Raw genomic sequence first — 15,512 nt, 5'->3', positions numbered from 1 at the left:
GATACTCCCCATGTGAGTCTCAGGCACATGATTTGATCCAGCAACGCATCTCTATCACTAGGCCACCTGGCTGATGTCACTGTTTCCATTGTTGCATTGTAGAATCTCAGGCTTTAGAAAGCTTCGATGAATAAAACAAGATTTCAGCTCTAAAATAATATTCAAGCAAGTTTTTTCCGGGGGGAGGAAGCTCTCCTTAAGAGAGGATATGTAGAACTAAGACGTGTCTTACTAGGAAAGTACGAAACAAAAGTAATTACACCTTGTATCAGAAATTCCATGTCTAAACTACATATGTTCTCTTTAATATTATACCTATTTCTTTTGCAATTGTGTAAGCTTCTTCTGGTGTCTTTGCAACCAGTCCATGTGGAACAGAAATACCAGCCTCTTGCAACAGTTCCATGCTCAGGTATTCATGCAGTGACAAGCTCCTTTGTTGCTGCTGTTGCATCTGAAACCCATGGCTATTGAATAGTCCTGGACCTCCAGCAAATACCTAGGAAAATTAAAGAAAGTAATTGTCTTTCAAACAGGGTGTCCTCTATTTAACCACAAATTTTATGTTAAATGCATAAGAACTATGGAATTTGAAGAATGGATTTATGTGAGATGATACATTCTGGTACAATAAGAAGGTTGCACAATGCTAGATGCCATACCACTAGTAAATTTAACATGAAAGTAAGAGTCACTTCCAGTTTTCTTAAAACAAAATCCTATGTGCTCAGTTTAACACTTGGCATTTTACATAAAAAGTGTAAAGATTGACAGAATTAGATACAGACAGCAAAATGTATGGTAAAAGCTAAACTATTTATCTTTAAAACACTTCTGCATAACAGATATATAAATTAAGAGGCATAACCTGTGGTTAAAAAGGGGCATTGTACACCAGTTTCAGTAATTAAATGAATGGATTGGACAGAGTTTGACCAATCTAGCAAAATGACTGTTGACAGGACTTAGCATTGCTATCTTGGTCTCCAGACCATTGTAAAAGCAGAAAAATCCAGATTTAACTTTATTAGACATTATCAATACTTGATGTCAAGCGCCAACAATTAATCAGAGGGTTGCATAGAAGGCAAGCCAATATAAAAAATATTTAAGTCAAATAGAGAGAAAATATGCTCAAGACTGAAACCAGGACATTCCATTCAACGCAGTCACTTCTTCATGGAAACTGACACAGAATGAGCGCGCCAGGAGTTTCTGGATAGACACTAGCCAGAAACAAGAGGGCGAACGGAGCAAATGAGGGTGGAATTCTGACCTTACTACACAACCCTGACAACAGTGCAATGTGAACAAGACTATGAAAAGCTATTACTGGACACAATGCAGAGTAGTTTTTCCAAATTTTAAAGGTGGCATAAACCAAGAATTTGTGTTTATAACACAAAAGAGAACGATTTCCAACAATACCAGAAAAAGGCATTTTTGTTTTCTAAATTAAAGTGTAGAAGAGCACAGTGCTTAACTTTTTGCACATTATTTGTCCTATTGAAGTCAATGGGTTTAATTTATATACACATTTGCAAGACTGGAGCCAAAGGTATTTCACTGTTCAAGCTGACTGAAGTACAAGAAATGTTTAATTTTTAAGATTCTCTTAGTTTAGGCTAAGGTGTTAATAGCAACAGTGACATTTAAATACATTGATTTTTAACTGGACACTTATCTTTAAATATCCTGGAATTCTTTTTGTATTTCTGTGACGCATGGCTAGAAAGGGTTAAACATCCTGCAAAATAAATAACCGACAGAAGACATGCGGGGAGATAAGTTTGTGTTTTTGTGTATTTACATATGTATGAAGTAGGGTAGACAATGTAATCAACAGTCCCTGTCTATGCTGCATTCTGATAATTCAGATGTCCAAAGAACATCCTATCCTGTAAATGAATTGTAAACACGGGATATCTCCGTATTCATCCTTCAAATTCATCCTAATTACCTTTTGTTCCCTGAGGAATTCCAACTTGTCAAAAGAGATGAAATTGTATAAAAGACCTTTGGGTCCTGATTCTGTCATCTCAGATCTGCTTACGCTTCAACAGGGGAAGTTTGAATCGCAAGACTGAGGTCCCATTTATGCTGGTACTTCCTGAATATGGTATTTGGACATTGGGCTATGACCTATGAACTAAATTCTAAAGGAACTCTTTGCAACTACAAAGCTCACCATCTCTGCTATGAATCTGAGCCTCAATGGATTGAACTCATGTCTGTATATATACTGATCTTTTAACCATACTCTCTCTTGTTTTTTAATAAATTTTAGTTTAGTTAATAAGAATTGGCTGTAGCATGTATTTGGGTAAGATCTGAAACATTCATTAACCTGGGAGGTAATGTGTCCAATCCTTTGGGATTGGTAGAACCTTTTCAGCGATGAAATAAGGATTTACAAAAATATTCATCATATTTGACATGGGTACCTGGATGGAGGCCTGAGGCTCAATCACTTTAAGGGAACTGTGTTGTTTGGACTTCTGAGTAACCAGTAAGGTAATAAAGAAGCTGTTTTATGCTGGGTTGGTGAATCTAAGTATTGGAATATCTACCAGTTTGGGGGGTTTGGCTGCCCCATTCTTTGCAGTTCACCCTAATTGAGTGACCATAGCTGGTGCCCACTGGGACCCCGGTTGCAATTTCAAACAGCCTAAAATAAGCAAACAAGAGTTTGCCTGGGAAATTCAAGCTTGACAAAGGAGAGCAAAGCCTATTTAAATCTCAGGAGGATCACTACTGCAAACCATACACGGATCAAACTGTGCACTCTTTACTTTGCTTCCTGTTCAAATGAAAGGTTTCAGAGTAGCAGCCGTGTTAGTCTGTATTCGCAAAAAGAAAAGGATTTGTTAGTCTCTAAGGTACCACAAGTACTCCTTTTCTTTTTGTTCAAATGAAAGGTACTTGTTGCAGCAGCTGCTGTTTCTCAAACCGACCAGCAGTGCCCCTCAAAGACTCTGCAGTGTAATACGAGATAAGGAGTAACACCAGCCTTCCTCCATTTATGGCAGGGGGAAGCGCAGACACATCGAATCTGTTTGCCTCACAAAATCATAGAATATCAGGATTGGAAGGGACCTCGGGAGGTCATCTAGTCCAAACCCCTGCTCAAAGCAGGACCAATCCCCAATTTTTGTCCCAAATCCCTAAATGGCCCTCTCAAGGTTTGAGCTCACAACCCTGGGTTTAGCAGGCCAATGCTCAAACCACTGAGCTATCCCCCCCGCCCCCGGCCCGTGTTTTGGTTTGCATTAAATTCCCTGTAGTTATGCGAACGGAAGCAAGGAGAATAGGCTGAAAACAAACGTTCATGTGAGCCATCACCCGGGCAGGAGCACAGCCCCCCCCCCCGGGGGGGGGAGGTTGGCGCCTACCGAAGCAACCAGCCCGCAGGACCTCAAGTGGCCAGTGTTACTACAGAGCTGGGGGGGGCGGGGGGAATCACTGCCACAGCGATGGGGGCAGGCAGAAGCCAACCGTCACGGCGCGGTGGGAACGGCCAAGGGCCAGATGTCAACATCTCCCCCTCCCCACCGCCGCCCAGCCCGACACACGCACTCGGGTGCTCCCCGGGCAACCGAAGGGCCATTCTCGGCCGCCTGCTTCCGGCCGCCCTGGGAGACGCCGCGGCCCAGCTGCTCCAGCGTCCTGCTGACCCGAACCAGACACTGAGAAGCCCCGTCACGTTAACAGCCCCCCGACCCCCCAAAGCGCTGCCTCCGGCCTCCCCCGGGGCTGGCGGCCCGGACGCAGGCGGAATGTCACAGCCAGTGACCCCCCTGCCCTGCCCTGCCCTGCCCTGCCCGGCCCGGCCCTGCCCCGCCCCGCGCGCCCAGGCCGCGGGGGGTCACCTTGGCGACGGCACCGAACGACGCCCGGCAGCCGTTGTTCCTCAGCCCGGCCGACACCCGGCTACAAATCATGGACGCCGCCATGACCGAACCTTGGCGGCTTCCCAGTCACCACGCACGCGCGCCGCCGCTGCTGCTACCATAGAGCGTGGGAGGGTTAGAAAGGGCCTCGGCTCCGCCTCTCCTGAAAACAGCGGTCCCCGAGGGCAGCGCCCAGCTGGGGAACTCTATGGTCTCTGGACTCTCGGGGGGCCTCCGAGCGCAGCGCTGCCCTGCCCTCTAGCGAGGGGAACCAGCAACTTCAGGAGCCCGCCCTGCTGGGATTCACTGGCCTGCAGGGGCCTCTTGTGAAGGGCCTCCTAGCCCCAGGCACTGTGGCTTCACCGGGGCCTGACCTGTGGCTCATTGAAGCCAATGAAAAGCGCCCCCGTGGCTGCGGAGAGCAGCGGCTGTTGACACCCTCGAGGGCTGTGGGGGTGGGTGCAGACCCGCAAGTGACTCAGCGCTGACTCCAGCCCCAGGGGCTGTGAAACAGCTCAGGCTCCAGGCGCAGTCCCTGCCCCAGTCAGGCTGCCCTCCCACTGGTAACCTGCCAGCCAGGATCCCCAGGGCTGAAACTGCTCAGGCCCCCCATGCTGAGTGTGCCCAAAACCCCTCTTGTCCTCAGCTGATCGCAGGGCAAACAAGATCAGCCGAGGAGCTTGTGTTAACCAACCCCAGGGTTACAAGGGTTATAGCAAGAAACCTGTGGCTCGGTGTAGGGGGCCTGTAGTTATGGAATTGGACACCCCCCTCCCCTTGGCCTGTTACACTAAAGATTTCTGCTGCCATCACTACATCAATCAAGGGCTAGACAAAGTGTCCTCTCTGCCCAACATAGCTCTGCTGGCTAAAGTCCCTTGTGTAGATGTAGTTATACCTGAAAAACTGCTTTGACCAGTACAGCTTGTTTCACTCGGGTAGGGTGGAATAACCAACAGCAGTAAAAGCATAGTTTTGCTAGTATAAACTGCATCCACACTAGGAGTGCTTCGCCAGTGTAGTATACCAGTATTGCTATACCAATAAAGCTCTCCTAGTGTAGACATGGCCTATTATCATTATTTTATTATGATTCATTATTTATAAGATAACCTTAAGTGTGTGAGGATCTTTACTGAGGATTGCCTAACACACAAATTATACTGCTTTAACTACAGTGGAATAGTTAAAGCAGTGCAACACACACACACAGGGCTTGTCTACATTTACAGTGCTGCAGCGGTACAGCTGCAGCGCTTAGTGAAACCACTGCCCACACCAACAGGAGAGCTTCGCCCATTAGGATAGGTACTCCACCTCCTCAAGAGGCAGTAGCTATGTCAACAGGAGAAGGCTTCCTGTCACTATCATGCAGTCTACACCAGGGGTTAGATCAGCATACCTACGTCGTTCAGGAATGTGGAAAATAAGCTGGTAGTGTATGCCAAGCCGCAGTGTGGATGCAGTTATACCAGTAAAGAGTTACTTTATAACAGTATAGCTATTCCTGTAAGAGAAGGAGAAAAAGCAGTAACAGTGTTCTTTTATACCAGTATAATTGCATTCATACTAGGATTGTACCAGTATAACTAATTTGGTAAAACATCACACCTCTTAATCTAAATATTATTATTATTATTTATTATTTGTATTACCGTAGTGCCTAGGAGTTCTGGTCATGGACTAGGCGGCCATAATGCTACATACCGTACAAACACAGAACAAAAAAATAGATCGTGCATTGTTATACCGGCACAGAAACAATGGGTAGACCAGGCCTAAATGACACCATGTGGTCAGTGTTCCAAGGAAATTACAGTCCCAATTTTTTTTTTGTCCTCTGTGCAAGCTGTAAGGCCCATCTGTTTAAGCAGGCTTTAGCCTGAAACGTTATTACAAAAAACAACAGAGATCCCTTTGTTTATATATTTTTCTTGGAGGGGAGTTGAAATGCTTTATGAACACTGAGCAAAAATGTAAAATTGGTGGAGTTTGTTTTTTAAATATTATGCATATGCTAAAAGACTGCTCTGATTAATGCATATTACAAATATTTTCATTAATTCTGACTGACATCAAATGAAATAGCGGCAGTCACTATTATGTTCAATTACAGAGACAACAGCCTGATGTGGCACTAGGTCTCCACTAGCACTCAGATCAAGTTGTAACATCAATAATTATTTTTAGTCCCAGCATAATTTTTCCATTATTTCTATATAGTCTGAATTCAATATATCACATCAATAGCTAAATCGATACTGAAAGTCCCTTATTTCTATTTTTTTTAAATGCTTTGTTTAACAACACCAGATTGCTCGACCCTGAACTTTGTACAAGACACAAAAATAAAGTAAATCTCTGACTCGAGTTTACAATCTAGGCACTTGATCCTGCAAACACTTCTGTGTTTAACTTTATGCCTATGAGTAGTTCCATTGACATAGCTATGTAAAAGACAGAATGCACTGGGAAATTCAGAACTGAAAATAGTGTGCGAGTCAGTTGGAAGAAGCATTTTTCTTTTAAAAATGCACAGGGATCAGCTTGCTTCCATAAATTATGTATGTCAATGCTAGATCTAAACTGAAGGAAAGCAGTATTGGAGCTGTAACTAACTGATGTGGATAACAACTGAAAGTGCACAATAGTAAAACAACAGGATGAATTGTATTTTTTGCCAAAAACAAGTCTAGTGTGGATTAAAGCAGCTTTTGCTACAGCAACTACTTTAGGGGACACTGTGACTGTTGCTTAATTGTTTTGCTGCTGACCCTTTACTGCACCTGATGTGCTGTCAATATCCATTAACATTTTATTGAACTCAGTGGAATGCTAGGATGCACCTGGTACTTTCAGAAGCTCAAAGAATGGTTCTATAAGGATGTACTTTTTTCCGTGACACTAATGTGTTGCCAAAATTTTAGCAAGGGACCGTCAAAAATTTTCCACCTCAGTAATACATATGATATTTCTTTGGTAAAATACTCTTCTTCCGGGCAAAAACCTATTAGTTCCAGACTTTTTCCCCACCAAAATCCATCAGTCCTTCCAAAGCTGCTCCTCCCATAATTATCAACCCTTCCACCATCACCCCTCTCTATGCACCATGCTTCCCCATCACCAATCTCTTGTAAGTCACTCCCGATCTGGCATCTGTTCCTTAAAGCTTCAAGAAGTCTTATCTCAGAAGTGAAAGAACAACTTATATAGGGAGGCTGTTGGATATGGCACCCCCTTATGGGGAGAGGTAAGGGATAAAATAAGGCTGTCAAGCGATTAATCACATGATTAATCACAAAGTTAAACAATAATAGAATAACATTTATTTAAATATTTTTGGATGTTTTCCACATTTTTAAATATATTGATTTCAATTATAACACCGAATGCAAAGTGTACAGTGCTTACTTTATATTTATTTTTATTACAAATATTTGCACTGTAAAAAACAAAAGAAATAGTATTTTTCAATTCACCTAATACAAGTACTGTAGTGCAATCTCTATCATGAAAGTTGAACTTACAAATGTAGAATTATGTACAAAAAATAACTGCAGTCAAAAATAAAACAATGTAAAACTTTAGAGCCTACAAGTCCACACAGTCCTATTTCTTGTTCAGCCAATCGCTCAGACAAACAGGTTTGTTTACATTTGCAGGAGATAATGCTGTCCGCTTTTTGTTCACAGTGTCACCTGAAACTGAGAACAGATGTTCACATGGCACTAATGTAGCCGGTGTCGCAAGATATTTACATGCCAAATGCACTAAAGATTTGTATGTCCCTTCATGCTTCAACCACCATTATATAAAAGTCATATAAAAGTGGTGAATATGGGGTACAGGATGTTAGATGGGGTACAGTGTGTCACATGGGGGCAATACATGGAGAAAAGCAAAGAAGGAGTGAAAAGGTAGCCCTAAAACTAAGGAGGAGGAGGAAAAAGCCAAGCCACAAGTCAAACAGAAGGAAAAAAAAAGAAAAGAAAATGGAGATACAGAGAAGACAGAAGTACTGCACATTAACAGAGAGCCAGCTGAATATGAGATGGAATAAACCTCTTAATAGGCTCAGAGGTTCACATTTGCAAGAGAGAATAGCAGTACCTGAAGTGTGCAGCATTATAGGATAGTGAAGTTCTGAAAATCCCAGTGGCCAGGCACCCAGCTGAACTCAGATATTCAGGTATCTTGGGAAAGCAGTACTAAAAACATATTTTCAAAGACCAAGCACTGCCCATATTCTGCTTCAATAATTCCCCTTTACTGAGCACACAAAAGTGGCTGGCCAAATCCTCTGTCAAGCACCCAGGGAAGGTCTTTGAAAATTCAATTACACGTGACTCGCCCAAGTTTATGTAGTAAGATAGCAGCAGAGCAGAAAATAAAACTCAGCAGTTCTATTTCCCAGCCCAAGCTCATTCTGACTATACAATTACAGCAAAGCATTCCTCTTTAACACTGTACAGCTGCAGTGGTGGTATCAGTCAATGTCTGCGAGCTCTCACCTGCGTGTGCACATCATTATACTCTAGGAACAATCATCAAGTTTGACCACTTTAGGGGTCAGAGGACATCTTGATGCAAGGCAGTCCTGACAGTGTAACCAGAGGCAGAAATTCAAACTCCATCAGTAATACAAATGGATTATTCTGGTCCTTAGAAGAGGATAGGAGTTTGTGAGAGTCAATGAAGGTTATAGAAGTCAGACTTTTTGCTTAACTGGGCCCTTTGTAAATTACGATATTAAAAGAAAGGAAAGGAATTTTCTATAATAAGAAAGTATATGATGTAGGAATTCTCACATCTTTCTGATTTGAAAAGGATTTGAAGAACTATTGCCTGAACTCTTAATATAAAACTAGGATTGTAGAGAATTACATAGAACATAAAATTGTAATAAAGCTAAAGTCAGGGCATAAGCAAAGGTAAAATAACTAGGCTAACTTTTGAAAAATTTCTTTTGCACTATTTGGAGACTCTTCAGCGTCAGTGATTCATACATTATTGGGATTCCCTCCAAGACCTTTTCCATTCACCTTATCCAGAACACCTTGTCCAGTTCTGGGAGAACACTTCATCAAGTTCTCTGGGATCAAAACACTCAGTTTGACTCTGGATTTCATCATTCAGGTTCCTTTATTTGGCATACAGCAAAGCTACGCTGAGTTGATCAAACTCAAGCATAGGGGGTGGTTATCGGGCATACCACACATCCAAAGTTAAACAAATCTCTTACTTTATATACATGTAAGCAGTGTCAGGATGAGCTCCACCCTGACATCTGGTGGTGAGGTGTGGCAAGTTGTGGAAAAGAACTTCAGGGGCCGATCTCATTTGCATAGGCACACCACCCCGCCTAGAATGAGGCCATAGCTGCCCAAATGGTCACTTTGGCTGCTGTGGGATCCCCAGTGTCTCTGTTATTGGGGCAGGAAGAATAAATTGTTATTACCCTGATTATGGGAACTGTGCTTGGAACTGTACTTGGCCTTTTGTTATGATGGAGGGATTCACCATCAACTAAGTAGCACTCGCTAGGCAAAGGTCATGGGTTCCAAAACTCTGTGAATTGAGAGAGGCTGGGGACAAATATTAATACCTGGTGGCATGGGCCCCTTGGTGAGGGTCTTACATGCTAATTGCACTTCCTCCTCTCTCCACTGTGGAATATCAGAGCTAATTTTGATTTCACTAGAAGTCTAGTTATAGGCTGCTGAGCTCACTTTGGGCTAACAGTGCACCAGCACTGGGGCTCCCCTACTAGAAGCTGAATTCACCTAAGAGCTGAAATCACTGAGTGTTGTGTTAAGTAATGGGGGAGCCTGAAGATATATTGTGGAGCAGTTTGCGAGACGGCTGGAGTGCCTTGTGGACAGGCTGGTGAAGCAGTTCGTAGGACAGCGGGAGCTGCTGGTGGGACACGGAGCAGTTTGTGGACGGTGGGAGCTGCTTGTGGGCCGCGGAGCGGAGCTGAGCGAAGGAGTTCGTGGGGCGGCTGGCGGAGCGGAGCAAAGCGAAGCTATGGAGCTATGGGGTGGTCAGCTTCAGATCATGTAAGGTGCCTCTTACCCCCGTCCCATCTGCACCCAGGTTGGGAGGTAAAGCTCCACAGATAAACTTTCGAACTCTGGGGCTTCCCTGACCAGGGACAGAGACTTTTGGGTCATTGGACTTTTGGGACTTTGGGTGATTTGGGGTTGCTGGACTCAAGAACCAAAGGGAAAGGGGCATGCCTCAATTTGCTTGGGGTGGTTTTTTTTTTTGCTCATGGGTTGTGTTATGAATCCTGTTGGTGGTGTTTCCCCAACATAATGCCAGATTGTTTCTCTCTGTTATTAAAAGGCTTTTTGCTACACTCAGACTATGTGCTTGCGAAAGGGGAAGTATTGCCTCTTGGAGGCGCGCAGCGGGGGTGGTATATATTTGTCCCAGGTCACTGGGTGGGGGCTCGAGCCGGTTTGCATTGTGTTATTGGAATGGATCCCCTAGATATTGAACCCGGCCCTTGTTGCTGCCAACTCTGACGGGCAGAAGGGTTACATACATTTACATATCACATTGCATTTGTTATACAATACACCACACATTTTTGGATTGGATTGGTTATTTGGCAGGAACCAATCCCTGTACAGCATGCTCTGTCCATGTGCTGTTCACATGGAGCCTGATCTTTACATGCCAGGATTTTTCTTGTCCATAGTCTCTAGCATCAAGGTGTTGCTGCTTATCTTAGCTAGCACAGACATCCTGACTCCAGCATAGTTTATCAAGCCCCTGGTTACAACTTAACCTTCCATCCCCCTTCCCAATTATGCCCACTAAGAAATGAGGCAAGTTGCTTATGTCAAGCCAGACCTATATAACTTCCACTATTTCAGTTGAAGATGGACAGTCTTTTTCCTTATATTTTCTTGGTGCCCCCCATAATCTGAGCATTGGTTTCTCCATCAACACAAACTTCCAAAACATGGACAATTTTCAGACTGAAAGCTGCTTTATTATATACAGTACCCAGATGTACAGAAACTCATCTCAACCTATGTATTACATAATTTTTTTAACATTAGCTTTAATAATTTTTTTAAATCCATTTACCCTACAGACCAGCAATTTTACCATGACCTCTCTCCTTGCTTTTCATCCATGAATCTCAAAAGCACTTTACAAAGGACAGCACTCTGATTATCCCCATTTTACAGATGGGGAAACTAAGGCATGGAACAGGGAAATGACTAAAACCTCTATCCACTACTACCAAGCGACAGACACAGCAATATAATAAAGACTGATTTATTTAATTTTACTTTTGTGGTTTTTGAAGGAGTTAGGGCAAAATGTGTTTTCCCATTGTTTTTTCCTTCATTATTGCAAAAATTTATAAATTTCATAAACTCTAAAGAATTATGGCAGGTAGCACAAATAGCTAATATTTCCTTCTCTCCTTTTGTCATCCCACTCTGTCCCAGCCCCCACCAGGTTGTGATAATTGATGTGTTCACTGTCTAAATTAGGGCCCACTCCTTTAAGGCCTGGCAGAAGCAAAAGGGGACCAAACTAATGGGGCATAAGCAACCTTAACATTGGCATTTTGTAAATACTGAGTTATGACTGTGTAAACTTAATGTTCTTTTCACCTATATTTTTAATGTAATTCTGTAGTTTTTTTTAAAAAAGCAAACTGAAAAAACAGAGATTCTATAATGTGGAATCATATTGACCTTCTTTAACAGAACGGGAAACTGCACCTTCCCAGCTTCCCCTTACTTTAAACCTTGTCTTACCCTAAGCCAAAGGAGTAGCAGAGGCTACTTTGTCTCCTCCATCTGGAACTCTAGCTCTGTGCCTGGGTGCAGGCTGTGACTGGTGTATTACAGAGCTCCATGCTATTGGAGCAGCCTTTGCTGGGTATGGAATGCTCAGACATTTTAGCAAACAGCTTCTCAAAACCTCTAATGAACATGTGCATATGGTGAGTTTCAGAGATTTATACAGCAAATCTGGGTGGATTTTCATTCTTTTACTCCAGGACCACCTCCTTGCCCAATTTAGAGGTCCTGCTCCAAACCCTGGAGTCATTAAAGCAAAATTATCTACATTTCCTGAATTTTATTTTTGAAAACAGCTGAATTGTTTCACCTGAAACTTTCCAAAACAATTCAGCCTGAAGCAGAAAGCAAACATGGAAAAAAATTGTGCAAATGGTTATAGTGTGGTAAAGTTATAAGCAATTGAAAACAGGGACTTATAATAGAAAGTAGTAGGCAGCCTTAATTATATGGAACACGGGATACTGAGCTAGCTGGACCACTGGTCTGACCCAGTATGGCCAGTCTTATGTTTTTATGTTCTTACTTGTCACAAAGCTCTGTGCAAAACCCATAAAATAACTACACAAAAAAACTGAAGAGAGCAGATTCAACCAATAAAATAATTTGTATTTTCATGTGGTATCCTTCACACACACAATCGCAAGACGTTTTACAGTCACTCATAAATTAAAGACAAAAGGAAGGTTTTATAATAAATAGATTTAATGTCTTGGAGGAGAAAAAGAGTTCTATATACCTGTGTGCAATAGGAAATGGAGTTTTTCCTCTTGGTTGACATGTATGACACTCATATGGACATCTCTTTTAAATATTAATAAATATTCCTACTCTGCAGAAGAGAAGATCTGAAGCACTGTCTTTGTTGTGGTTTGCCTGGACTCTATATTTACCCTCTACTAGTTTATCCTATGTCACTTTCACAGCTGTAGTGCTTGCAACCATGGAACCAGTAACATTCAGGTCTTCTATACCATCAAAAGTATAGATGTTTTAGAGTCAGTCCATAGGGCTTCAAAAATCTCCCAAAAACTCGAGGTTAGGGAAGAAGGAGTTTTAAACAGAGAGAGCTACAGAAGTGAACAGGTAAAAAAGAGAGGGCCAAGAGCTGGTCTAAATTAGTAGTGAAGAGAAGGAATAGATGGATATATCACATGGATGAAATGAGCCTACAGAAAGTTTTGCAAAATAAAGAAAGAAAATGTTAATTGAATTCTGAGCAGCTCAGAAGCCAGTAAAAAAAGAACAGATGATGGAGATTACATGATCCAACTTCCCAGAGCAAGAGATCAGTACTGAGACAGCATTCTGGATCCTTGTAGGTGAGAAAATAGAGATTTATGAAGTCTATAAAAGGTACTGCAACAGCAAAGACGGGAAATGATTAATGCACGGATAAAGATTTTAGCAGAGACTGGGTCAAGGTAAGGACAAATTTGGGGAATATTCTCAAGAGGTTACAGACAAACTTAAAAAACAGAATATGAAAGATAAAAATAAATGAGGCATATTTCTAAGAACTTCTACATAATCTACTTTAAAGGAAACAATTGGATACATTGTTAAACGAAATCTGTGTAAAAGTACATTTCAGAATCATCCTATCAAGATATTTTCTTAGTATATCTCCTCCAAAAGAGTAACACATCCTGTCCTCATTATGCTCTACAGCTTGGTGTGGAGAAAAATCTGAATCCACTTGCAATCATAGGTTTCCTGAAGAATAAGAAACAGTACCCTGTTACCATCCCAACTAAAAGCCATTCTTTAATTCTAAAGAACAGTGGATTGGGAGTTGGGAATCCTCCTGCCAGGAACTCACAGTATTACCTTGAACATGTCATTGTATGCCTGATTATTTTCTCTAGTGGCCTCTAACACTGGGTGCATTCACAGCTCCTGTTGACGTCAGTTGGTCCTAGTTACATAAAAGTGACCACCCAAAAATCTAAGTATCCAGGGCTAGCACCACAAAGAAATTTAGACTCCTAACAACTGCCACTTAAAAAGCCTGAGTCCAAAATTTACTCTCTCAGAACCCTTGCTCAGCTGCTGCCTCAACCTGTAGGTGCCTAAATTTATGCCTGTGGCATCTGCAAAGCTACTTAAGTCCTGATGCTGCCAAGCAGCTCGGAATGTAAAGCTCCGCTGGAATTCTCCAAATAGGCATTCCCCTGCCTATCTTGTCTGTGGGGCCTGATCTCACAGGCATTCTCAGAAGCCACCTAAGTGCATCCCTACCAAATTAGTCCCCCTACAAAACACAGCTGAGGAGCAGGTTGTGATGGGTATTTTATACCAAGTGGAACAACCTCAACAGGAGAGACTTTGAAAGACTTACCCCAAAATACTGAATGGGATTGGAGTCAGCGACACCAGCAGTAGGAGGGGAGCTACTGCTGTCTCCTCTTCCAATAATACATACATATTCAGGGGCACTGGAACAATTTTTATAGTGGGGCTGCTGAAACCCTGTATATGACAGAAGCCAGCTACTATTATTACTTCAAGCCACAGGGTGCTACTGCATGCCCAGCACTTCTAGTTCCAGTGACCTTACAAGTTCTGCAGTTTACTGAGCTTGTGTCTGTGTCATCATTGCAAGAACTCTGCCCACTTGTGTGCTAACCAACAAGAAGGAGACCAGGAGGTCACACAACACTGGTAGCAGCTAGTGGAATCAGCAAGTAGCAGGCAAAAGACGGAAAATGGCAGATGACAGCAGTGAAGTGAGTGACATGCAGCAGAGCCTCAGGAATGGGAAGACAGAAACCAAAATGCTTGTTTTTATGCCTGAACCATTTATAGGAGCTGAGGATAATTAGCGCTCCTGGACAGGACACTCTGAACAGGTTGCCAGGGTGAATCAGTGATCTGAGGCTGAGAAGGCAGATATTTTGGTGTTGCTCTTGAAAGACAAGGCTCAGCAGGCTTGCATATACATTCTTCAGAAATATCTTTTATTCATATAGCACATTTTATCAGACTCTACTGTAGCTACTACTTTATCATTCCCTGAACAAAAAGTTACCTAGCAGATGCAATTTTTCAAACTAAATAAAGTTGTTAAATAAGGACTTGTTAAACTGAGATTAGTTTTTATAATTTTCAGCAAAATGGCCTTTTTCTGCTTTAAATTAGATGCTCACATCTTTTCAAAGTCCAGTACAAAACAAAAAAACAATTAAAGAATGTTTTGGGTCCATGCTGTATCTCAAGTACTGTGCAATGTAACATAATTATTATGGGTTCTTCTCTCATACTGCTTATCAAAATACTAGCACAGGAAAAAAAAAAAAGCATCAATAAGACTACACCAATGGATTTTTTGTTAAAGTCTTTCTAAATTCCAAGATTGAAATAGAGGAACACCAGCTTTTTCAGTTTGTGTTCCGCAAGAGAAGGCCTCCAACTATACAGGACAAGATTATACAGCAAGTTGCTGCACTCAGCATCAGCTGTGTTTGTTACAGCATTTATGTTAATGTTCTCAAATTTGAAAGATGGTCAGCTGTTGATAACCAAAACATGGCAGTGTCAATTTCCCCTGATTGTAGAGTGCTTTGGATCACGTCGGATGCCACCTTCCCGGTATACAAAGCTGAAATGTCACTGAAGCCAAGAATGGAAGCATAATCGTCCTTGTGACTGGTGTCTAGAATGGACCACACTGAGAATGCCACACTCAGGGCAGACTGCAAGAAACACGGCAGGCACACCCCAAAAACTGGTGGTTTGTTCTATAAATAAATACACCAAACCAGTAACAAAAGAGCTTCTGTAGCACTAC

The 15,512-nt window shown here is 42.3% G+C and overlaps 1 protein-coding gene across 1 annotated transcript in view; it reads right to left on the bottom strand.

The window, feature by feature from the left end:
- Positions 1-4,295, bottom strand: part of SUCLA2 (succinate-CoA ligase ADP-forming subunit beta) — a 42,237-nt gene extending 37,942 nt beyond the window's left edge. The window contains exons 1-2 of the mRNA XM_037893993.2: positions 3,870-4,295; positions 316-499 (exon numbers count right to left, since the gene is read on the bottom strand). Coding sequence (XP_037749921.1) covers positions 316-499; positions 3,870-3,953 — 268 coding nt within the window. The 5' untranslated portion in view covers positions 3,954-4,295. The remainder of the gene's footprint in view (positions 1-315; positions 500-3,869) is intronic.
- Positions 4,296-15,512: the final 11,217 nt, after the last annotated feature.

The sequence above is a fragment of the Chelonia mydas genome, chromosome 1 (assembly GCF_015237465.2).
Source record: "Chelonia mydas isolate rCheMyd1 chromosome 1, rCheMyd1.pri.v2, whole genome shotgun sequence".
NCBI lineage: Eukaryota > Metazoa > Chordata > Testudines > Cheloniidae > Chelonia > Chelonia mydas.
Note: the sequence above shows the minus strand (reverse complement) of the source record. Positions and strands in the feature narration are given on the sequence as shown.